The 26,585-nt window shown below is 41.0% G+C and overlaps 1 protein-coding gene across 6 annotated transcripts in view; it reads right to left on the minus strand.

Annotated features, from left to right (window-relative positions):
- Positions 1 to 26,585, minus strand: part of LOC122561322 (solute carrier family 28 member 3-like) — a 228,942-nt gene that overhangs the window by 22,601 nt on the left and 179,756 nt on the right. For all 6 annotated transcript variants that reach the window (XM_087997568.1, XM_043713029.2, XM_087997563.1 and 3 more), the window contains one exon: positions 17,516 to 17,614. In XM_087997568.1, coding sequence (XP_087853694.1) covers positions 17,516 to 17,614 — 99 coding nt within the window. The remainder of the gene's footprint in view (positions 1 to 17,515; positions 17,615 to 26,585) is intronic.

The following is a 26,585-nucleotide window of genomic DNA, read 5'->3' on the forward strand; positions in this document are numbered from 1 at the left end:
TGTCATCACTAAACAAAACAAATTAGAGGAAACCTTCAAGACCATGAATAATATCCTTACTGGCATAAAAATTCACAAAACAGGAGGAAAACAACAATAAACTGCTAGTCCTAGATGTCACAGTAGAGTGAATAGTCAATGGAGAACTTCAAACCAGCGTCTACAGGAAAACAACACATACAGACCAAATACTGAACTACAGAAGCAATCTCCCAACACCCAGAAACGAAGCTGTAATAGAACATTATTTCAACGAGCCATTGCACACTGAAGCACAGAAGAACCTCGAAGAGCAAAGGAAAATCACCTATACAGCATATTCAAAATGAACACAGTCCACCAATTCTCAGCAACAACCCCAAACAAGCAAACAAAACGCACCTAGAAATCCTAGCCACTCTCCCCTACACCAAATACATCTCAGAAATAACTGCCAGACTACTCAGACCTCTTAGCATCATGGTAGCCCACAATCATTGTTTTTACCTTTTTAGCCCACAAACCCGCCAACACTAAAACAGCAACTTACAAGACCCTATACAGTCGACAAGCAAAATGAACGTCATTTACAAAATACCTTGCAAGAACTGTCACAAACACTACATTGGACAAACAGGCAGAAAACTAGCCAACAGAATACATGAACATCAACTAGCCACAAAAAGACATGATTCACTATCACTAGTATCCTTACATACAGGTGAAGAAGGACACCACTTTGACGAGTACAAGCCAAACAGAGACACACACAAGAATTCTGAGAAGCATGGCATTCCAACTGAAACTCTATCAACAAACACATCGACTTGACCCCATCTACCATCCGCTAAATAACATCACCAACACAGGAAATGACATCACCAATCCAAGGAAACCTTAACACGTAAATAGAAAGTGGGACATAACACCAGCCCTCCAATGGAAACTCACTGATGATGTTACCTAGTATGGTGATTAAACATCTGAAAACGAACCTTCCAGCTCCACGAGCAAACTTACATCCATAATACAACACAATATAAACAAAATATTAGTAAACAGAAAAAAACTTTCACCTTTGTGAACCTAAGTGTAATTACTGTTTTCTTAAAAGTCTATGGGTGACATTTCATGTTTCTGACCTTACTGCCTGCTGTCCTGAGGCAGGTTGCTGTTCTGCCTGTTCCTTTGTTTGGAATAACTGTTGTCACCTGTTCACTAGAGTTTGTAAAGGCCCTTGTGTTGGAAGGGTCTCATGTTCAATGCAGAAGTCCTGTCTGTTGCTGTGATCTTTTGAAAAATTGGTGTCCAGCACAGTGTGAGAGAAACACATTATCTGTGTATGATAGCTGATCTGGTGACTGCTGTGCTCTTGTCAGCTTATGGCTTCCTTTCCACCAAATCACAAGTATCCACCAAGATGTATGTATCCGCACTTATGCTGAATACTATTCAAGAATGTGAGGCTGTACCCTCTGAAGGTTCCTTCTCAGTGGTGTAACTTTGATCCAGCAGGTCTGGCAGCTGCAGTTGCTAAGATTTCAACTTTGATAGAAGATGGTTTATAAAGGGCACCATCTCCATGTGAAATAACTTCACTGACCCTGATTTCCTAGAAATACACACTATTGGCATTGTAAAATAATAATTGGTGATTAAATTTCAGATTCTTAAAAACTGAAGCACACAATACTCCTCAAATGTTGCAAGCCACCAAAACCACATGCACCATTATCCCCCCCTTACCTATTTTACTCCCATCACTCTTCACTGTAATTTTTTTAAGAGAGAGCTTTCGTCTTTTAGAATCTTCTGTTGAGTTCCAGAATGTGCACACGAATTTCCCAAGTAGAATTAGAAGTCAGAATGCTGGAGTAAAATAGCAGCCAATTCTCACTTTGCAAACTTAAAGAATGAACTAGCCTGTCACCTGGTATATGTTTAAGAACACCCGGGATAAATGTAGCAGTTGGCAAGTTACTGTCAGCTTCCCAACACGCCAGTATTTTCAAGTGCTCTCCACACAGAAATTCACCCACCTGGCCAGGTTGAAATCATAACCCTGTGTGTGTCATTCATTTCCAACAATGCCCGTTAATATAATAAAATGACATTCTATGAAAAGAATTTTCTTTGTTTTATTTTCCATCCAAAAGATATTTCATTTTTGATATAATAAAAATAATATTGCTGCTAATTGAAGATTAAGTGTTGCACAAGATATTCTTGAATAATGTCTTTTTAACCTGGACATCTGAATGAGAATTCTGCATAGAATTAAAGATAACTTTACATTCGAGCAAATTATCACAATCATGCTGCTACAACAACCCAATTAATTTGATCTCAGCAGAGGGAATTGCCTGGTCAGGTTGGTGTGAACTCCATTCTTGGGGAGTTGGTTAGCAGGGGAGAAGTGTTAGCCAGTGTTGATTAAAAGCTGACATTGGAGTCACGTGTTTAACAAAACTACAGACAATAAATTTTAAGTCAGGAAGTAAGTAAGGACCAAAGAAGAAATATAAGTAGACCATTGCACACCTCGGTCCTGTATCACATTCAATACAATCTTGGTTGATCATTCCCCTTAAACTGCACATTCCTGCCTACTCTCCATATTCCTTAATTTTTTGAGAGAACAAAAATGTATGAATCTCAGTCTTATATTCTCAATGACAAAGCATTGAAAACCCTCTACAGTACAAAATTCTAAAAAGTCATAACCCTTCAGATTAAAAGTATTTCCTCATTCCAGTCCTAGATTTTAATTACTTAGCAAATGAAAATCCCCAGAACAAAGTGATAACACCCTCACATGGTGAGTTTAAGGTATTTAATCTGCCATTTAATCTGTACAACAGAAACCTCAATAAAGTGCAACATTGTTTGTGTCTCTCCATAAGTGCACAAGGAATTTGTACTGAGGCACCCAACTGTGGAAGTTGACTGTTCAGGCACCTGGCACCTCCTGAAGGTGTTTAAAAAAAGATCACTCTTACCATGATGTTCAAAACATTTAATTCAACAGATGGTGTTTGTTACAAGGAACTTACTTTGTGACTTCCTGTGTTTCTCACTCCTTAATCCAAACGATGTCAGCTGGTAAAACTTTCTTAAGAAGATTGTTCTACATTGGATATCAAGATGGGGAAGACAGGATATGGGTTTGTTGAATACAACATCTTAGAATGGTAAATTATGAGCAGCACAAATGGTATTAACCAGTTTTTGGAATTTCTTTGTTCATTTGCAGGTGTTTCTGAGGACAGGAAGTGATAGAAGGGGTGTTGAGTGGAAGATTCCGGTAATGATGTGCACTATTGCATTCAATTGTGGGTCCATAAGATAGCCTTTGCTTTTTTGTTGACCTCTGTCACATAGATGCACAATATTCAGCTGTGATAAGATGAGTGCTAATGTACACAGAGAATTCTAGCAGCAACATCCCACATCAATTCAATAAGTCTGCTTTATTGATTTTTTTTTCCATTTTGATCTTTCCTGATCCTTTTTTTAGAAGAATAAAATCCTACCTCCTTGCCATACCTGCAGGCTACCATTTTTGAGTTCCCTGTGAACCACTCTTTAAATATTTCATAGTCATAGAGCTGTACAGTGTTAAAACAGGGTAAGCTCTCCTGTTTAATTTAAAACCAGCAACACAAAAAAGATTTATCTTGTGCAGTAATCTGTGAAATTTAACAGGCCAAGAATTATTTAAAGTAAAAATTAACAACTTTATTTCGTAAAGTATATAAGAGAATAATTAACTAACAAGTATTTACAACTTTGTCCTCTAACCTATCATTTACCTTCCGCTTCCACAATACTAGTCCACTAAAGCTCCCAATTAAGATTTACAAAACAAAACTTCTTATCTCAAAACCAGGCAGCCTTCGTTTCCTATGAAATTCGGCTTCTTTCCTTCTTCTCAGGGATTTCTGCTTGACAGGTTATTGCTCTATAACGGTTATTCCTGATGAAGCCCAAAACCCTGATTTCGCTGCGCCTTGGATGCTGACTGAACTGCTGTGCTCTTCCAGCACCACTAATCCAGAATCTTGTTTCCAGCATCCGCAGTCATTGTTCTTACCAGAGCTATTTTTCAGGCACGAGCTGAAAATGTGTTGCTGGAAAAGCGCAGCAGGTCAGGCAGCATCCAGGGAACAGGAGAATCGACGTTTCGGGCATAAGCCCTTCTTCAGGAATAAGGAAAGTTTGTCCAGCAGGCTAAGATAAAAGGTAGGGGGACTTGGGGGAGGGGTGTCGGAAATGTGATAGGTGGAAAGCGGTCAAGGTGAGGGTGATAGGTCAGACTGGGGTGGGGGCGGAGAGGTCAGAAAGAAGATTGCAGGTTAGAAAGACGGTGCTGAATTCGATGGATTTGACTGAGACAAGGTGGGGGGAGGGGAAATGAGGAAACTGGTGAAATCCGAGTTCATCCCTTGTGGTTGGAGGGTTCCTAGGCGGAAGATGAGGCGCTCTTCCTCCAACCGTCATGTTGTTGTGGTCTGGCGATGGAGGAGTCCAAAGACCTGCATATCCTTGGTGGAGTGGGAGGGGGAGTTAAAGTGTTGAGCCACAGGGTGGTTGGGTTGGTTGGTCCGGGTGTCCCAGAGGTGTTCCTGATCCCCAGCATCTGCTCTGATCCCCAGCATCTGCAGACCTCACTTTCTCCTATTTTTCAGGCAGTCTATTTACATGCTGGTAGCTGGACAATTGTCCTCTCAACTGTTCAATTTTCCCCGGTCTTATACTCCCAAAGCTTTTAAGATTGTCAAAATATTTAATTCAAACTTGATTGGAATTCGGTATTTTCGGGATATAATTTAAACTGATTGGCCTAATTTGAATCTATTTTGTCATTTCCAGGCAACTAGCTAATTTAGCTTTCAACCAAGTAGGACATCGTTACCTTACTGAGAACACTTGGTGCTGTCAGGGAGCTCTACCAGCTTTTAACTCTCTTATAGGTACAGTACACCCACATCTTCATAACAACCCCCCCTTTAAGAAAAAAATGAACCATCATAATGAAAAGATGGCTTCATTGTTTTTTTCTCTACTTTTAAACACATTACCCAATAAAGACAAATCTCATCTAAACTCTATTAGTTAAATCTGCGATAACGCATCTATGATTACATTCTTCCAACCCGCAAAATATGTGATTTTTAAGTTAAAAGTCTGTAACATAAGACTCCAATGAAATAGTCTTATATTCTTGTCTTTAAAGCTTTCTAAGAATGTAAGCGGATAATGATCTGTGTACACAACTGTCTCTGACCCATTGTTTGTGACATAAACATTAAAATGTTGTAAGGCAAGTACCAAACTCAATAGTTCTTTTTCAATTGTGGAGTATTTCCCCTGGTGGATGTTGATCTTCTTTGAAAAGTAACCAACTGGCAGTTCAATCCCATCCTCATCTTCCTGTAGGAGTATAGCTCCAACTCCGATGTCACTAGCATCGATGGTGACTTTAAAGTGGTTTGAAAAGTTTGGTGTAGCTAAATCTGGTTTGATGGTTAATATGGCTTTCAAATGGTCGAATGCCTCTTGGCATTGTTCTAGCCACTGAAACTTTGTGTTCTTCAGCAAATCAGTTTACGGTGCCACTATGCTGCTGAAGTTTGGAACAAACTTCTGATAGAATCTGCTGAGTCCTAAGAATTGAAGCACCTCTTTCTTCGAGGTTGGTTATGGAAATTCCTCGATGACCTTTGTCTTTGTGTTCCGTGGGGTCAACATTCCATGACCAATGTTATGTCCCAAGAATGTCACCTCTGCTTTCACGAATTCAGTTTTATTTAAATTTATCACCAGTTTTGCTTCTCGTAGTCATTCAAAGAGCTCTGCCAACTATACCATGTGATCTTTTCAGGACTTATTGAAGATCACTACATCGTCCAAATAGACTGCACAGTTTATTAACCCAGCCACAACTCTGTTCATGAGGCTTTGGAATATGGCGGGTGCGTTCTTCATTCCAAAGGGTATCACTTTAAACTGATATAGCCTATTTGGGATTACAAACGCAGAAATTTCTTTCACTGTCCCTGATAAAGATGCCTGCCAGTAAACACACAATAAGTCCAACTTGGTGATGTAACTGGCTTGTCCGACTTTCTCGATACAGTCCTCTAATCTTGGAATTGGATATGAGTCAGACTTTGCAACGGCGTTGACCTTCCGATAATCCAGGCAGAATCACTGAGTCCCATCTGGTTTGGAAACTAAGACGATCGGCGAACCCCACTTTCTCTGGCTTGGTTCGATGATGTCCTCGTCGAGTATGGATTCCACCTCCATCTGAACCTGTCTGGCTTTAAAAGGATTAAGCTGATGGGGTGTTGTTTATTGGAGCAGTATTCCCTATGTCTACTTTATGTACAATAGCATTAGTCCTCCCCATCTGATTCTGACATATGTCCGTATACTGCAGTAACAAATCTTTCAACTGTGTTCTATGCTCCTGAGACAGATAGCTCATGAACCTATCCTAATAAAGACAAATCTCATCAAAACTCTATCAGTTAAATCTGCGATAACGCATCTGTAATTACATTCTTCTGACCCTCAACATGCATGATTTTTAAATTAAAAGTCTGTATCATAAGACTCCAATGAAATCGTGTCATATTCTTGTCTTTAAAGCATTCTAAGGTAAGTGGATTGTGATCAATGTACACAACTGTCTCCAACGTTGTGTATATGTAATGTGTATGTTCGTGACATACACATTAAAATGCTGTAAGGACAGTACCAAACAGTCCTCAAGGACTTCTTCATTTTTTAATCTATTCTGAGGCATCTCAAAATCCACATCATCTGGATTTGATTCCTCACTCTGCAGGGCAATAATTAACATCTGTTTCTCCAGTTCTTCCTCTCTAGTATAATATAGTTTCAACATATTCACATAACATACTTGATACCATTTTTTTTCCATCTGGCATCTTTATTAAATAGTTCACCTGACTCAACTTTTTTTCAATTTGATAGGGACCACTAAACTTAGCTTTGAAGGAATCCCATGGTAACAGTACTAACACACACGTCATCTGTTCGGAAAAACATCTGAGTCTCAGAGCTTTTATCTGCCACCTGCTTCATTCTACACTATGCCCTCTTTAGGTGCTGTTTAACTATGTCGCTGACTCAATTTAGTCTCTCCCTCACCATCGATACATATTCGAAGTGTGAGTTCTGCGACTTTGGTCCTGTCAATTTCTCTTTAATTAATCTCAAAGGGCCTCTCACTTCATGACCAAATATTAACTCAAAGAGACTAAACTGAGTCGATTTGTTTGGGGCATCTCTAACAGCAATAATACTAATGGAATACCTTTATCTCAATTATTCGGGTAATCCTGACAGTACGCTCTCAACAAGGTCTTTAAGATCTGATGCCACCTTTGTAAAGCTCCCTGGGATTCAGGATGATACACAATGGATGTAAAATGCTGTATACCTAAGCTATCCATAACCTCCTTAAACAGCCTGGCATTGAAATTTGACCATTGGTCCGACTGAATCTCTCTGGGTAGACCATACTATGTGAAGAAAGCTACTAACTCCTCTACCATCTTTTTTGCCTGGATACTCCACGTTGGAATTGCCTCTGAAAATCTGGTAGACACATTCATTATGGTTAACAAGTACTGGTTCCCCTTTTAGTTCTCGGGAGGGGACCTACATAATCAATTATAACCCGGGTGAAAGGTTTTTCAAATGTGGGAATTGGCAACAAAGCTTCTGGCTTTATTACCGCCTGTGGCTTACCTACCATTTGGCACGTATTACATGTACGGCAAAAGTTAACCACATGCTTGTGCATTCCAGGTCAATAAAAATGTTATTGTGCCTTAGCCGGAGTCCTTCGTACCCCTAGGTGACACAATCTGGTGCACTTCGCCCCATTTCTCCTCTGCACTAACCTGCTGTGGTCTCCATTTCCATCTTAGGATTCTATCTTTCAAATAATAACACTCAGAAATATTCACTGCCTCCTTTTCGGAGTACACATCCACATATATATCTTTTATAGTCTTGTCTTTCTGTTGCAAGTCCATTAGCCTTTCAGGACTAAACACTTCTGTCTGACCCTCTGTCTGTTCAGGCTTTTCCTGCATCATTACGTCAAACAGGGTATTCGCTAACTGAACCTCAACTGCTTCATCCTTCTCTTTGGTTTTTGCTTCGTGCTGTTACTTATGATAGTAGGATCTTGTTACCACACAGTCTGGGAAAATACCAGGATATTTGTTTTAACTCCTCAGTTTCTTGGTCTTCCTTGGGCTTCTCCACAACATGAGTGTCACTCCCACCTCGAATCCTACCAAATCATTCCCAAGAACAAACTGAATTCCTGGCACTGACACTCTGTCAATCACTCCCACTGTAACTTCCCCAGTCTTAAGTTGGCACTCCAACCTGATCGTACATAGGGGAATGCTAAATTTCTGTCCAACTATCCCACAAATAACCACACTCTCAGGTAACAGATCAAAAAGAGTGCATATTTGCTTGTCCCTTACTATCAGCCACTGGTTAGATCCTATATCTCTCAAAATTATAACTTCTTTTCCTTCTCCCCTGTTCTTTTTGAGTAAACTTTGCCCACAGAGGTGAATTCTTTATAGAGATCAGGTACTAACTCCATACTCAGACCCTGCCTAGGCTGTGCACTCTCCTGCAGCTCCTCGGCTCTTCTTGGGATCACCTTTACTACCTTCACTGATGCCACAGGCTTAGCTTCTTTTACCACATCATTTCCCATAGTGCCTTTCTTTAGTGACCAGCTCTTTGACTTTACGTGTCCCACTTTCTGGCAGTGAAAACACCTTTTCCCAGTGCTCTTCAACTGTAATTTTCTGTATCCCACTCCATTACAGTGAAAATACCTGAGGCCTTTCACCTTCTGTCCATCCTCTTGGGTTTCTTTTTTAGCCTTTGGTAAATTCTTACCAGTGCTCGCAACTCTTTGTTTCGCAGTGTAGGATCTCCCCTTCTTCCAACTTCCATCCCTCACAGGACGAAAGTTTGGCCAGAAGCTTGTCTTATGGACCAACATGTACCTATCTGCTAATTCTGCTGCCCTTCTCACTTCCTGAACTTTCTGTTCCTTCACGTGAATTCTTACCATCTCTGGAAGTGAGTTTTTTAAACTCCTCCAGCAGAATAATCTCTCTCTTAGAGCCTCAAAGGTCGTTTTTTTTAACTTACAGGGGCAGCACAGTGGCTCGGTGGTTAGCACTGCTGCCTCATAGCACCAGGGTCCCAGGTTCGACTCCAGCGTCAGGTGACTGTCTGTGTGAAGTTTGCACATTCTCCATGTGTCTGCGTGGGTTTTCTCTGGGTGCTCTGGTTTCCTCCCACAGTCCAAAGATGTGCAGGTCAGGGGAATTGGCCATGTTAAATTGCCCATAGTGTTAGGTGCATTAGTCTGAGGGAAATGGGTGGGTTACTCTTCAGAGGGTCAGTGTGGACTGGTTGGCCCGAAGGGCCTGTTTCCACGCTGTAGGGATCTATTTTCAAAGCACGCACTCATTGATCAAAATGACTATGTTTAATTATTTCAAACTCAACATAAGTCTGACCTCGTTCCTTCTTTGTGTTTCTGAACCATTGTCTATATGCTTCTGGTACCAATTCATAAGCACTTAAAATAGCCTGTTTAACCTCTTCATAATCTCTTGACATATCTTCTCACATCTTTCTCATCAAAACGTGGCAGAGTTTTGACATATTTATATATATATCACTACCTTCTCTTTTAATCTCCATCCTGTTAACTTGCCTTTGCTAAGTCACAACTTCTCAAGTTCAAATTCTCTCTCTCTTTCTCGCTCCTTTTCTTCTTTACTGCACTTGTTTGTTTCTCTGTTACACCTAAGCATTGGGTAATTCCCTTACAATTTCAGCTTTCTTTTTGTCCTTGGTTAAACTCAAATCTAACTTCTTTGCTAATTCTAAAAGTATGGCCATTTTCTTTCCTTCTAAACTTCCTTTGTAAATTTGAGAATCATCTTCAAATCCCAGAAACTCTTCAGCAATTTTAAGAGCCATTTCTCTTGCTTTTAATTAAATCAACTATACATCACCGAAATTAAATAAATTGTCTTCACTTATGTTTTATTTGAAGATCTAGGGCGCTAATCTACAAGTGTTTAAATCTATTCAAATCTGTCTAAACCAGTTCAAATCATGGACGCGAGCCCCCAAATTGTTACAACACAGGGTAAACTCTCCTGCTTCATTTAAAACAGCAACACAGAAAAGATTTATCCCATGCAGTAATCTGTGAAAATTCGAGGCCAAGAATTATTTAAAGCAAAAATTAACAACTTTATTTCTTCAAGTATAACAGCTATTTACAATTCAGTCCTCTAACCTATCGTTTACCTTCCCCTTCCACAATACTAGTCCGATAAAACTCCAAATTAAGATTTACAAAACAAATCTTCTTATCTTAAAACTAGGCAGCCTTCTTTTTCTCTGAATTCCGGTCTTCTTTTCTTCCTCTTAGGGATTTCTGCTTCATAGCTTACTGATCTATAATGGTACTTTTAAGAGAGCTATTTTTCAGGCAGTCTTTTTACATGCTGGTATCTGGGCAGTTCTCCCCAGTCTTATACTCCCAAAGCATCAGATTATGTCATTGGCTTTTAAGATTGTCAATATATTCAATTCAAATTTGATTGGAATTTGGTATTTTTTGGGGTATAATTTAAACTGATTGGCCTAATTCCAATCAGTTTTGTTGTTTCCAGGCAATCAGCAAATGTAGTGTACAACCAAGTGTTACATTGTTCACTTATTCAGAACTTTGGTGCTGTCAGGTAGCTCTACCAGCTTTTAACTCTCTTAAAGGTACAGGACACCCACATCTTCATAACAACAGCATGGAAATAAAGACTTCAGTCCAACTTATCCATACCAACCACATATCCTAAATTAATCCAGTCCTATTTGCCAGAATTTGGCTCATCTCTCTCTAAACCACTTCTATTCATATACCCATCCAAATGCCTTTAAAATATTGTAATTGCACTAGCCTCCACCATTTCCTCTGGCAGCTCATTTCATACTCACACCACCCTCTGTGTGAAAAAGTTGCCCCTGAGGCACCTTTTGAATCTGTCGCTTCTCAACTTAAACTATGCCCTTAGTTTTGGACTCTACTCACCTGGGGAAAAGACCTTAGCTATTTTCCCAATCCATGCCCCTCATGATTTTATAAACTTCTCTAAGTTTACCCCTCACCCCTGGTAGTCCAGGAAAAGCAGCCTAGCCTATTCAGCCTCTCCCAATAGCTCAAACACTCCAACCTTGGCAACAGCCTTGTAAATCTTCTCTGATCCCTTTCAAGTTTATTAGCACCCTATAGCAGAGAGACCAGAACTGAATGCTGTATTCCAAAAGTGGCCTAATCAATATCATGTACAGCCGCAACATAACCTCCCAACACTTATATCAAACACTTTCTTCACTATCCTGTCTACTTGTGACTCTACTTTCAAGGAACTACAAACCTGTCCTCCAAGGTCTCTTTGTTCAGCAACACTGCACAGGACTTTACCATTAAGTGTATAAGCCCTGCCCTGATTTGCCTTTCCAAAATGCAACACCTCACATTTATCTAAATTAAATTCCATCTGCCACTCCTCAGTCCATTAGAGGGCTACCACTTTGTATCCACACTCTTTGCACTAATATAACTCTATTTCCAATATGGGTAAATTTGTTGTCTATTCATTTAACATGTCTAAATCTTTTTGTCGCCTCTTTTTGACCTCCTTACCAACTACATTCCCAATAAAGGGGCAGCACGGTGACACAGTGGTTAGTACTGCTGCCTCGCAGCGCCAGAGACATGGGTTCAATTCCCACCTCAGGTGACTCTCTGTGTAGAGTTTGCACATTCTCCCCGTGTCTGCGTGGGTTTCCTCCGGGTGCTCCGGTTTCCTCCCACAATCCAAAAATGTGCAAGTTAGGTGAATTGGCCATGCTAAATTGCCCGGAGTGTTAGGTGAAGGGGTAAATGTAGGGGAATGGGTCTGGGTGGGTTGCGCTTCGGTGGGTCGGTGTGGACTTGTTGGGCTGAAGGGCCTGTTTCTACACTGTAAATAATCAAACTTTGTATTTGCAGTCTTCATTATGGATCGCCCAAAGTGAAGGCATTAGCACTGATTCTGTTTAACTCAATTGGATGCAACATGCCAACTGGAAAATGGCCCAGTTATCCCTAATCTCTGCTTCCAGTCCAATAAACAATGTGCTACTCCCAAGTGTAAGAGCCTTTGTCTTGCAAATTAACCTTTTTGGTGGCATTTTTTCAAATGCACTTGGAAATTCAAGTATACTTGTATAAAAGGCTTCCTTTTTGTTCACCCTATGTTCAAAACAACTGGAATAAACTTGCAAAATATAGTTTCTGCTTCATAAAACATGTGCAATTTTGTCTGATGATAACATGATTTGCTGAATGCACTGCTAAGGGTTTAACAACAGATTCCAGCATTTTCATGACGATTTAGAGTCATAGAGTCATAGAGATGTACAGCATGGAAACAGACCCTTCGATCCAACCCATCCATGCTGACTAGATATCCCAATCAATCTAGTCCCACCTGCCAGCACCCGGCCCATATCCCTCCAAACCCTTCCTATTCATGTACCCATCCAAATGCCTCTTATATGTTGCAATTGTACCAGCCTCCACCACTCCTTCTGGCAGCTCATTCCATACACATACCACCCTCTGTATGAAAAAGTTGCCTCTTAGATCTCTTTTATATCTTTCCCCTCTCACTCTAAACCTATGCCCTCTAGTTCTGGACTCCCCCACCCCAGGGAAAAGACTTTGTCTATTTATCTTATCCATTCCCCTCATAATTTTGTAAACCTCTATAAGGTCACCCCTCAGCTTCCAACGGTCCAGGGAAAACAGCCCCAGTCTGTTCAGCCTCTCCCTATAGCTCAAATCCTCCAACCCTGGCAACATCCTTGTAAATCTTTTCTGAACCCTTTCAAATTTCACAACATCTTTCCGATAGGAAGGAGACCAGAAATGCACACAATATTCCAACAGTGACCTAACCAATGTCCTGTACAGCTGCAACATGACCTCTCAATTCCTGTAATCAATACTCTGACCAATAAAAGAAAGCATACCAAATGCCTTCTTCACTATCCTATCTACCTGCCACTCTACTTTCAAGGAGCTATGAACCTGCACTCCAAGCTCCCTTTGTTCAGCAACACTCTCTAGGACTTACCATTAAGTGTATCAGTCCTGCTAAGATTTGCTTTCCCAAAATGCAGCACCTCGCATTTATCTAAATTAAACTCCATCTGCCACTCCTCAGGCCATTGGCCCGTCTGAACAAGATCTCGTTGTAATCTGAGGTAATCTTCTTCACTGTCCACTACACCTCCAATTTTGGTGTCATCTGCAAACTTACTAACTGCACCTCTTATGCTCGCATCCAAATCATTTATGTAAATGACAAGAAGTAGAGGATCCAGCACCGATCCTTGTGGCACTCCATTGGTCACAGGTCTCCAGTCTGAAAAACAACCCTCCACCACCACCCTCTGTCTTCTACCTTTGAGCCAGTTCTGTCTCCAAATAGCTAGTTCTCCCTGTATTCCGTGAGATCTAACCTTGCTAACCAGTCTCCCAGGGGGAACCTTGTCGAATGCCTTACTGAAGTCCATATAGATCTTGACGTCAGACAACCTGGCCTGTAATTCTTAGTTATACCTCTACCTCCTTTTCGCATGGCAGAGTTACATTTGTTAACATCTAATCCACAAGCACCATTCCAGAACCCAAGGAATTTTGGAAAATCATAACAAGTGCATTACTTTTCCAGCTAGTTCTTTTCAAATTCTTGGATGCAGGTCGTCTGCTCTTAGGGATTTGTTGACATTCAGTTGCTCAGGCTTCTACAAACCATTTCATTACTAATTTTATTTACCTTACACTTCTCACTCCTGTTAACTGTTTAGTTAACCTTCATTTTTTCGTACACAATATGTACCTTCTATTTTGAAGACAGATAGCATGTGAAGGTAGTATCTGTAGAGACAGAGATAGTTAACGTTGAGTCCAATTTGTCTCTTCTTCAGTATCCAAACCAGTGTTCTGGTTAACCTTTTCTCTCTCCACAGATGCTGCCAGAGCTGCTGAGCATCTCCAGCACTTTGTTTTTATTTTAAATCCCCAGTATCTGCAATACTCTGCTCTTATTGAAGTCTCCTTTCATACCAATGGCGTTGGCTTTGTATAACTTTAAAATTCTTATGCATGACTGGATTATATTGCTTTCAAATTTAATATGGAACTCAAACAGATTATGATTGCTTTGTCACAGGGTGTCTTTTATTTTAAAATGATTAATCAAACCTGCCTCATTACACGTTGTTAGAAATGATGGGTATTATAGCTGCTTGGTTCCACCACGTACTGTTCCAGGAAACTATTGTGACATTATTTCAAACTCATATTTCAGTCTACCTTTGCAAATTTGATTGCTTCATTAAGAGAAGAGACAAATAAAGCAAGATGAGGAGTTTCTTACATACAGTAGCCAGAATGAAAAGTCACTATTATGTTTATATTAAGCAAAGTTAAACAGCATTACTTGTTCATTACTTATATAGAATTTAGTGAATGCAAGTTGTATCAACAGAATTAAAGTGCTGAGTTCATTGTTCTGTTCTTCATCTTTCTCTGCAATAAAGCACCTTGCAAGGTCCATTTCTTGGGAAAGTAGGACCTATTCAAATCCAACGGGGTGCACCTGAGCCAAAATGCAGACTCACATCTTTGCAGGGCTTTGGGACTGTGATTGGTGGAGGTTTAAATTAATTTTTCAGGAGGAAAGAATATGTAGTGAAGGTACAATAACAGATGATGCACAGACAAATATAGAAGATAATACAGTCAATCTAGTAGGCAGACTCTATACAGTTAAGGCCACTGGGAGAACAGCAAGGCTGTATGGCATTTATTTTAATACGATGAGTCTGGTGAATAAGTCAGATGAGTTGCGGGTACTGATTAACACACAGGGTTCTGATACAATTGCTATCTCAGAGACATGGTTGAGTGAGGGGAGGACTAGCAACTCAATATTCTGGAATTCAGAGTGTTAGGGATGGGAGGGTTATGTCTAAAATAGGGGATGATATTACAATAATCATCAAAGAGTTAATTATTGCAATAATGAGGGATGATACCTTGGATGGTTCCTTAACTGAAGCCATGTGTTGAATGTAAGAAGGAAAAAGAGACAGTCTTGGCAGTATATTATAGTTGCACAAACAGTCAGGGAGAGAAAAAAGGGCATATATATTGGTTTTTCAAATAAGTATGAAATTAAACGGGTAGTACCAGTAGGTCATTTCAATTTCTCCAATGTTAGCTGGGATAGACAAAGTGTGACATAGTTCTTAAAAATATGTCCACAAGAGCTTTCAAGATAGCACATGGAAAGTCCTAATTTTAGGGAACAAACCTGGGCAAGTGTGTCTGCTGAAGTAGTTTGGTAAGGTAGTTGTGGAAAAAGACAAATATGACTGGAAATAAAGATTCTGAATTGGGGCAAGTCAATTATAATATGATAAGACAAGATATGGCCAAAGTAGGCTGCAAGCAGCTACTTGTCAGAAAATCTACATCACAGCAGTGGGAGTCTTCTAAAAAGTGGAAGTGCGGGCCAACATGTTCCTATAAAGGTGACAGAAAATGATAGCCAAAGAATGTTTTTCGAACTGAAATTCTGTGTCCAATAGCATACTGCAGGGTTCAGTGCTGCATACGTTAAAGTTCTAGACATAAATGTAGGAGTTGAAAATGTGTTGCTGCAAAAGCGCAGCAGGTCAGGCAGCATCCAAGGAGCAGGAGAATCGACGTTTCGGGCATGAGCCCTTCTTCAGGAATAAATGTAGGAGTTTTGATCAGTAAGTTCACAGATGACACAAAGGTTGGTGGTGTGTTAAACTGCGATGAGGAAAACCTTAAAGAACATAACAGCAGGCTGGTCAGATGAGCAGAACAGTGGCAAATGGAACTTAATCCGAAAAAGTGTGAGGTGATGAATTTTGGGAGGCTAACAAGTCAAGAAAGTACACACTGAATGGTAGGACTCTAGTAGTACAGAGGACCTGAGGGACCTTGATGTACATGTCCTTAGACTGGATAAGGCGGTTAAAAAAGTTTGTGGAATACTTGGTTTTATTAGACAAGATATTAAATACAAGAGCAGGGAGGATATGAAGAAGTTGTATAAGATGTAAGCAAGGCCATACTAAGGGAAACATAATTGAGGTATAAAAAATTATGATAAAGATACATTGGAAGAAACATTTCTGAGAGAAAGTGGGGAGTGCAGATGCTGGAGAGTCCGAGTCGAAAGGTATGGCACTAGAAAAGCACAGCAGGTCAAGTAGCATCTGAGAAGCAGGAGAGTCGACGTTTTGGGCATAAGCCCTTCATCAAGAATGTGGGAAGGAACATTTCCCCTTAGTGGAAGAGTCAATAACCAAGGAACATAGATTTAAAGTAAGCTGCAGAAGGTTTACAGGAGATTTAAGAAAACAGCTTTTTCATCCAGAGAGTGGTGAGTATCTGAAATTCACTACTTGAGAGGGTGGTAGAAGCAGGAATCATCAATAACATTTCAGAAGTATTTAGATGAACACTTGAAATGCCATAACATACAAGACCACGAGCCAAATGCAGGAATATCGGATGATAGTAGATATGTGCTTGATAACCAGGCAGACACGATGGCCAAAAGACCTCTATGTTGTAAAACTCTATGACTCTGTGAATCAGATTTTGACCCTTCTGGTGTTAATCGGCCTATTGAAGACAGACATAAATGAAAAACACAAATATCCAAATAAATGGGGGTAATATAGTTTCCTCCAAGGACTACACATTTTTGGTAACAATATTGGATAATGCCCACCACAGTTAGAGCTGTTCTGAAATGAAAGAGCCAATCTTGGGAGCTTTAAGTCATGACAGGATTCATTGTCAAAGATTCTTTTAACAATGCATTCAATGGTAAATACAAATAATAATTTTTCTGGCACTGAGAATTGGCTATTACAAATGTGGAGTTTCTTTTTTTTTCTGTTTTTGTCATTGGATATCCAAAATAGTTTTTAAAATATTAATTATTTTTCTTTTCCTTTTTTTTGCTTTATTCCTTCGATTTAATCTTTCTTTCCCATTTTTCATTTATTTTCTGTGTCTGATTTGGCATTGAATTTCTCTCACTCTAATTTCTAACTCATTGCTAATGTAAAATCTGGTTGGTTAGGGAGATAAATTATTGCTTACCTCATTTACTTGGGTCCATTTCCTTCACTGCAATGTTATCAATTTGTACTTTAAGTAATTGGGGCACAAAATATCACTGAGATTAAATGGACAATGTATGTTCAACTAACAATGGGCACCATTCATTGTCCTTACATGGAAAATTATGTAGTAATAATGCAAAATTTATACCTGCTACACAGGCGGTCATGAAGCTGGCAACAGTACCGGAAATGAGAGCCCGAACACTGACACTTGTTATGTCATGCAGTCTTTGTGGAGCCAAAGAAGCTGTCAAAAAATCAAATTGATAAACATAGGAATTGATAAACAAAAATTGATAAACATATTAGATTAGATTAGATTAGATTACTTACAGTGTGGAAACAGGCCCTTCGGCCCAACAAGTCCACACCGACCCGCCGAAGCGCAACCCACCCATACCCCTACCTTTACCCCTTTAACCTAACACTACGGGCAATTTAGCATGGCCAATTCACCTGACCCGCACATCTTTGGACTGTGGGAGGAAACCGGAGCACCCGGAGGAAACCCACGCAGACACGGGGAGAATGTGCAAACTCCACACAGTCAGTCGCCTGAGTCGGGAATTGAACCCGGGTCTACAGGCGCTGTGAGGCAGCAGTGCTAACCACTGGGCCACCGTGCCGCCCTATAAATTTATATAGCTGAGATATGTATATTTGCTGTAATTATTGTTGATCAAACCAGTCTGCGATTGTTGTCAGTAGTAGAAAGATATTTAGTAAAATATTTGAATAAAATATTTATCAATACTTTATGATTCAATCTAGTTCATAATGTATGACTATTATAAGCCATTACATCATTTTTGCATAAAAATATATTTCTGTTTAAATAAAATCTTTGACTTTACTCCCTTCTATAATACTTTATTGACAAATATTTTTTCCAGTAAGGATTTTTAAAAAAAAAATCTTTTGTTTGCCTCTTCTGATGATAGAATTCCTGGTGGTGAACAGTTCCATAGGGCTCTGTTGTAGCATTTCTTTATGCATACCCCTTGTCTTTGGCCATAGAGAATGGTAAAAGTACAGTTGACAATGACATCAATTAGGGCAATCTTCATCTAACATTAAAAATAGGCAATAAAAACAGAAACTCCCTCTTAGTCTCTCCCTCATGTTTTGGTAACAGTTGATGGTAATGATTTTACTGTTTTGAAGTATCCTTCCTCTGTATGTATATTTGTTTCTTGTGCATTACCATCATCTTTTTCTTTGCAATTAAATCCCTTTTTATATTTATTTATCCTGCTTTCCACATTATCATATGCCTTCCCTTTCATTCTTTCTTCTTCAGTTCCGCGTATTTATTACAGCCTGGAGGCAGTCACCTAACACTGAAGAGTAGATTATGGTGGGCTTGGTATCATGGAGTGCTTAATGCCTAAACACTACACCATAGTAGTGTTTCCTTCCTTTCGTTCTATTAGATTAGATTAGATTACTTACAATGTGGAAACAGGCCCTTTGGCCCAACAAGTCCACACCGACCCGCCGAAGCGCAACCCACCCATTCCTCTATATTTACTCCTTACCTAACACTACGGGCAATTTAGCATTGCCAATTCACCTAACCTGCACATCTTTGGACTGTGGGAGGAAACTGGAGCACCTGGAGGAAACCCACGCAGACACAGGGAGAATGTGCAAACTCCACACAGTCAGTCGCCTGAGTCGGGAATTGAACCTGGGTCTCTGGCGCTGTGAGGCAGCAGTGCTAACCACTGTGCCACCGTGCCGCCCACTAACCTCTAACCAAAAATAAAAGGAGTGTAGAGAGATGTGCTACTGCAAAATTTGTTGGTTGCAGTGTATGTAGTTTGGTGTCTGAGTGAGAATGAATGGAGAGGACCCTGGGAAGGTAAGAGATTATAAAAACTTGCCACATGGATTTAGGGTCTGCACTTCAGGACCGGAGCTGAGCCGGACCGAATAGCAATCAGTCTAGGAAGGTAAGAGGTTCTGAATCAAAATTAAAAGTCAGACAACACCAGGTTATAGTCCAACAGGTTTATTGGAAACACTAGTTTTCGGAGTGCTGCTCCTTCATCAAGTGGTTGTGTAGCCCTGCAAAAGCTAGTGTTTCCAAATAAACCTGTTGGACCATAACCTGGTGTTGTGTGATTTTTAACTTTGTACACTGCAGTCCCACAACGGCACCCCCAAATTCTGTATAAAAATGGTTTTGACTGAGGAAAAACTGAAAAGTGGCATCATAGGAGGGCTGTGATTTGATTGGCTAATAAAAGGTCTGCTAAATTTGAACCTTGCTAATTTCTTCGTTACAACTTATTTATTTATTGCATAAGCAGAGATACAAAAATAGTTAAAAATTTTAAAAAACAAATTCATAATGCATTGAGTAAGGATAGAGGGTCAGGTGATGTGTTGTTTCTGCATGATGTCAGAGCTGGTGGTTCCCAGTGACCACGTCACTGTTGGTTCCTGGATGCTGTATTTCAGAAGACAGTCACACCCCCTCAGACTAACTCAAATTTGGCCAGTGGTCAGGGATAGGAGGGTGTGACTGTGTGAGGTAGGTAGAGGGATCTAGGAGGTAGGGTTACAGGAGCCTCAGCCCTGGTCCTTGTCCAACAGGTTCAAGAGTTTTGCTCGCTATGTGAATGGGAATAGGGACTGCAGGGAGGATGAGCCAACTGACCATAGCAATGTGGTTCCGGGGGTGCGGGAGAGAAATGCGGATAGTATGGTTTGAGGCATAGACACTGTTCTCTGTGACTAGGATCAAGAGTTCCATAGTTTGCACTGCCTGCCTGGTGCTCGGTTCGGGATATCGCATCTGGGCTGGAGAGGAACTTGGAGTGGGAGGGTGAAAATCCAGTGGTCATAGTCCATGTAGGTACCAACAACATAGATAAAACTCAGGCAGAGGTTCTGCTAAGGGAGTATGAACAACTGGGACTAAAATTAAAAGCAGAACCAAAAAGGTAATAATCTCTGGATTACTACCTGAGCCATGAGATAATTGTCACAGGGTCAATAAGATTAAGCAGCTAAATGCGTGGCTCAAAGATTGACATGGGAGAAATGGGTTAGAATTCATGGGACATGAGCACCAGTAGTAGGGAAGAAGGGACCTTTTCCGATGGGATGGTCTTCACCTGACGTTTTGGGCATAAGCCCGTCATCAGGAATTACTGATGAAGGCCTTATGCCCAAAAACATCGATTGTCCTGCTCCTTGGATGCTGCCAGACCTGCTGTGCTTTTCCAACACCACACTCTCAACAGAAAATATGTGTAGGAAAGGAAAAATTTCAATATGCAGGTGGACTGGGAAAATCAGGTTGGTAGTGGATTGCAAGACATGGAATTTGTGGAATGTCTATGAGATGGCCTTTTGGATCAGCTTGTGGTGGAGCCACTAGGGAACAGGCAATATTGGATTTAGTGTTGTGCAATGAGGCAGACTTGATAAGGAAGCTTAAGGTGAAGAAACCCTTAGAAGCAGTGATCATAATATGAATGAATTTACTCTGCAATTTGAGAGGAAGAAGATAGAATCAGAGGTAACAGTATAATAGCTAAATAAAGGCAACTATAGAGCCATGAGGAAGGAGCTGGGTAGAATTGACTGGGAGAGGTGCCAAGCAGGAAAGGTAGTGGAATAGCAATGGCAGGTGTTTCTGGGAGTAATTCAGGAGACACAGCAGAGAAGCATGGTAGAGGGAGGATGAGGCAATCATGGCTTACTAAGGAAGTTATGGATAGCATAAAAGTAAAAGAGAAAGCATATAATGCAGTGAAGGGCAGTGGGAAACCAGAGGATTTGAAAGTTTACAAAGGACAACAGAGGGCAACAAAAAAGAAATAAGTGGGGAGAAGATCAAATTGGAGAGTACGTTAGTTAGAAATAACAAAGGAAGACTGTAAGAGTTTCTTTCGATTATATAAAGGGCAAAAGAGAAGCAAAAGTGAGCATTGGGCCACTGGAAAATGATGCTGATTAGATAGTAGTGGGGAACAAGGAAATGGATGAGGAATGAAATAATTACTTCCCGTCAGTCTTCACAGTGGAAGATACGAGTAATGTCTCAAAAGTTCAGGAGAGTGAAGGGGCAGAGCTGAGAATGGTGGCCATTATCAAGGAGTAGGTGCTAGAAAAACTGATGGCCTAAAGGTGGATAAATTGCCTGGACCAGATAGATTACACCCCAGAGTTCGAAGAGAGATAGCTGAAGAGATAGTGGATGTGTTACTGGTGATCTTACAGGAATTGCTAGTAGAGGGTCCCAGAGGATTGGAAAATTATTAATGTGACATCTCTGTTAAAAAAGGGAGTAAGACAAAAGACTGAAAACTACAGATCAATTAGCTTAACCTCAGTCTTGGCTAAGATCCTGGAACCCATTATGAAGGTTGTGATTTCTGAATACTTGGAACTGTATAGTAAAATAGTGCAAAGTCAGCATGGTTTCATCAAGGGAATTCATGCCTGACAAATCTGTTAGAATTCTTTGAGGAAGTAACATGCAGGTTAGACCAAGGACAGCCAATGGATGTTATCTACCTGGACTTCAAGAAGGCCTTTGACAAGGTGCCGCCCAGGAGGCTACTGAGTAAGATAAGGGCCCATGGTGTCAGAGGGAAGGTGCTAGCATGGATAGAAGCTTGGCTGTTTGGCAAAATTATAGATTAAAGGGTCTTCTCAGGATAGCAGCTGGTGACAAGTGCTGTCTGCAAGGCTCAGTGTTGGGCCCACAACTTCTCAGTTTATACATTAACAATCTAGACAGAGGAACTGAGGGTATTCTGGCTAAGTTTACAGATGATACAAAGATAGATAGAGGGACTGGTAACATTGAGGAGGCGGGGAGACTGCAGAAGGATTGAGACAAGTTAGGAGCATGAGCAAAGAAGTGGCAGATGGAGTACATGGCAAAGTATGAGGTAGGAAGAATGGAGGCATAGACTATTTTGTAAATGGGGAGAATATTCAGAAGTCTGAAGTGCAAAGAGATTTGGGAATTCTAGTCAGGATTCTCTCAAGGGAAACTTGAGTCAGTAGTTGGGAACGCAAATGCAATGATGGCATTTATTTTGGGATGAGTTGAATATACAAGCAGGGATGTACTTCTGAGACTCTGTCAGGCTTTGGTCAGACCACAATTGAAGTGTTCTGTGCAGCTTTGGGCCCCATATCTCAGAAAGGATGTATTTGCCCTGAACCGTGTTCAGAGGAGGTTCACTACAATGGTCACATGAATGAAAAGCTTAACATACGAGGAATGTTTGAGGACTCTGGGTCTATACTTGATGGAGTTTAGAATGTTGAGGGGGGATCAAACTGAAACATACAGAAAGGGCAATGAACTTAGAAATATCAAAGCTTTATAATTGCATGGATAAAGGTGTAATGAGAAACTAATAATCTAACAAACGTATTGGCAATAAGTCTATTTGCATTCTGAAATAGTTTCAAATGAAATTAAATTATCATTTCCTAATCAGCAAAATTAAAACTGAAATCAAGTGGGAAAACCAGCATTGGATTTTCTTATTGGGGAAAACTGTCTCCAAATAATTTTTGGAATCCCACTTAATGTAGCGAGATGTTATTTTGATTCAATCTGTCACTTAAGAGCAATTATCCCTGAGCACACCAAAAATCAATAAAAGCAGCCTCCAACACCTTCCCCCCCGCCACCCTCCACCCCCCCCCCCCCCACCCCCCAAACCCAGAACCCTCATCATATCTCACTCATCAGTGTCCAATAATCCTGCAGCAGTTCTCAGGCAGAGCATTGCTGGTAGCCACAGTCCCTGGTGGCACCAATGGTATTGGATATTTGTCACCCTCTGATTAATTGGCACCTTTCAGTGACAGAATCTCCACACTAGTAAAGCTTGACTGTGTCGAAGAGTTGCTGGCCAGATAAAATCATGTCAGGCCTCCGCCACGGAAGTTACGAGGGGCTTTCATCAGTTCTCCAAACAGTCTCGAGAACTGCCATTGCTAACATTAAATCTGGCATGTTCAATTGTAACCACCCAAGAAGGAAAAACCAGTAAAACATATCAATGACAAATATTATGACTATGTTTGATAATGTAGACCCAATATGACTAAAATATTCTTTCCAAAGTATGACTTTTTGTTTGTTTTTTTACCCTCTGGAGCAGAATTTATATGATAAACTTCTGGTGAAGGATGATCCATGGGATGTTTATGGTGAAGATTTTAAAGACAGTAATGTTCACTCTTTTGTTGGAGATAAGAAATAGGAAAGACTTCCACTTGTACAGCACTTTTCAAACTACTGGATGTCTCAAAGCAGTTTGTCATTGAAATGTGGAACTTTTTCATGGAACAGATACGACGTGTCCTTGATATGTATGTACCTGTCAGGCAGGAAAGAGATGGTCGTGTGAGGGAACCTTGGTTGACGAGGGAGGTTGAATATCTAGTAAAGAGGAAGAAGAAGGCTTACATATGGCTGAGGAAACAAGGTTCAGACAGAGCGTTGGAGGGATACAGGATAGCCAGGAGGGAGCTGAAGAAAGGGATTAGGAGAGCTAAGAGAGGGCATGAAAAATCTTTGGTGGGTAGGATCAAGGATAACCCCAAGGCCTTTTATGCGTTTGTGAGAAACAGGAGAATGACGAGAACGAGGGTAGGTCCGATCAAGGACAGTAGTGGGAGACTGTGTATTGAGTCGGAAGAGATAGGAGAGGTCTTGAATGAGTACTTTTCTTCAGTATTTACAAATGAGAGGGACTGTATTGTTGAAGAGGAGAGTATGAAATGGACTGGTAAGCTAGAGGAGATACTTGTTAGGAAGGAAGATGTGTTGGGCATTTTGAAAAACTTGAGGATAGACAAGTCCCCCCGGCCTGACGGGATATATCCTAGGATTATGTGGGAAGCAAGAGAAGAAATTGCAGAGCCGTTGGCAATGATCTTTTCGTCTTCACTGTCAACGGGGGTGGTACCAGGGGACTGGAGAGTGGCGAATGTTGTGCCCCTGTTCAAAAAAGGGAATAGGGATAACCCCGGGAATTACAGGCCAGGCAAAGTAATGGAAAGGGTACTGAGGGATAGGAGAAAGTGAGGTCTGCAGATGCTGGAGATCAGAGCTGAAAATGTGTTGCTGGAAAAGCTCAGCAGGTCAGGCAGCATCCAGGGAACAGGAGAATCGACGTTTCGGGCATAAGCCCTTCTTCAGGAATGCTGAAGAGCTTCTGTGCAGAGGAGATGACCTGGGGGGTGCAGTGAGAGAGGGACTCACTGAAATCTTTGTAGAGGGAGGAAGAGAGCTTCTTCAAGGAAGGCATCCTTGTAAGAGGATTCGCAGTAGGTTGAAATCTTTGAGGAGAAAGTGAGGTCTGCAGATGCTGGAGATCAGAGCTGAAAATGTGTTGCTGGAAAAGCGCAGCAGGTCAGGCAGCATCCAGGGAACAGGAGAATCGATGTTTCGGGCATAAGCCCTTCTTCAGGATAGGACTGAGGGATAGGGCTTATGAGTATCTGGAAAGACACTGCTTGATTAGGGACAGCCAGCATGGATTTGTGAGGGGTAGGTCTTGCCTTACAAGTCTTATTGAATTATTTGAGGAGGTGACCAAGCATGTGGATGAGGGTAGAGCAGTGGATGGTAGTGTACATGGATTTTAGTAAGGCATTTGATAAGGTTCCCCATGGTAGGCTTATGCAGAAAGTCGGGAGGCATGGGATAGTGGGAAATTTGGCCAGTTGGATAGAGAACTGGCTAACCGGTCAAAGTCAGAGAGTGGTGATAGATGGTAAGTATTCAGCCTGGAGCCCAGTTACAAGTGGAGTTCCGCAGGGATAAGTTCTGGGTCCTCTGCTGTTTGTAATTTTTATTAATGACTTCGAAGAGGGAGTCGAATGGTGGGTCTGTAAATTTGCAGACGATATGAAGATTGGTGGAGTTGTGGATAGTGAGGAGGGCTGTTATCGGCTGCAAAGGGACTTAGATATGATGCAGAGCTGGGCTGAGGAGTGGCAGATGGAGTTCAACCCTGTCAAGTGTGAGGTTGTCCATTTTGGAAGGACAAATAAGAATGCGGAATACAGGGTTAATGGTAGGGTTCTTAGTAAGGTGGAGGAGCAGAGGATCTTGGGGTCTATGTTCATAGCTCTTTGAAAGTTGCCACTCAGGTGGACAGAGCTTGTAAGAAGGCCTATGTTGTATTAGCATTCATTAGCAGAGGGATTGAATTCAAGAGTCGTGAGGTGATGTAGCAGCTGTACAGGACCTTGGTAAGGTCACATTTGGAGTACTATGTGCAGTTCTGGTCGCCTCACTTTAGGAAAGATGTGGAAGCTTTGGAGAGGGTGCAGAGGAGATTTACCAGGATATTGCCTGGAATGGAGAATAGGTCGTACGAGGATAGGTTGAGAGTGCTAGGTCTTTTCTCATTGGAACAGCGAAGGATGAGGGGTGACTTGATAGAGGTTTAGAAGGTGATCAGGGGAATAGATAGAGTAGACAGTCAGAGATTTTTTCCCCGGGTACAACAGCGTGTTACAAGGGGACATAAATTTAAGGTGAAGGGTGGAAGGTATAGGGGGGATGTCAGGGGTAGGTTCTTTACCCAGAGAGTGGTGGGGCATGGAATGCGCTGCCTGTGGGAGTGGCAGAGTCAGAATCATTGGTGACCTTTAAGCGGCAATTGGATAGGTACATCGATGGGTGCTTAAGCTAGGACAAATGTTCGGCACAACATCGTGGGCCGAAGGGCCTGTTCTGTGCTGTATTGTTCTATGTTCTAGTTTACAGTCAACGAGATAGTTAAGAAGTATGCCATTGTTGCATTGTCAGAAATATCTTCCATAATCAGATAAAGACTAGATATCTGTTTTCATCTGAAGTTGACTAAGGGACAAATTAACCAGGGCACCAGGTTTTTCTTTAAAATGAAGTGAAATAATGTCATCGTTTATATCCACCTGAAAGGGTAAAAGGACCTCAGTTTAACACCTCACCCAAAAGATAGCACCTCTGATAATGTAAACCTCTCTCATTACTGAACTTATTGTCACTCTGGATCTTTGTGCTCATGTCCTGAAGTGGAACATGAATTCAAACTTTTGTGACTCTGAGGCAAGAGTACTACCCACTGAATCAAGGCTGATGCTGAAGGTCATTGCCTGGCATGTGTGGTGCACATGTTACTGATCATTTATCAACTAAAGTATGAATTTTGTCCCAATGAGGTATGGTTTCTTTA

This window comes from Chiloscyllium plagiosum, unplaced genomic scaffold (assembly GCF_037043375.1).
Source record: "Chiloscyllium plagiosum isolate Xiang-an unplaced genomic scaffold, Cpla_swu_hap1 HiC_scaffold_2, whole genome shotgun sequence".
NCBI classification, from domain to species: Eukaryota; Metazoa; Chordata; class Chondrichthyes; order Orectolobiformes; family Hemiscylliidae; genus Chiloscyllium; species Chiloscyllium plagiosum.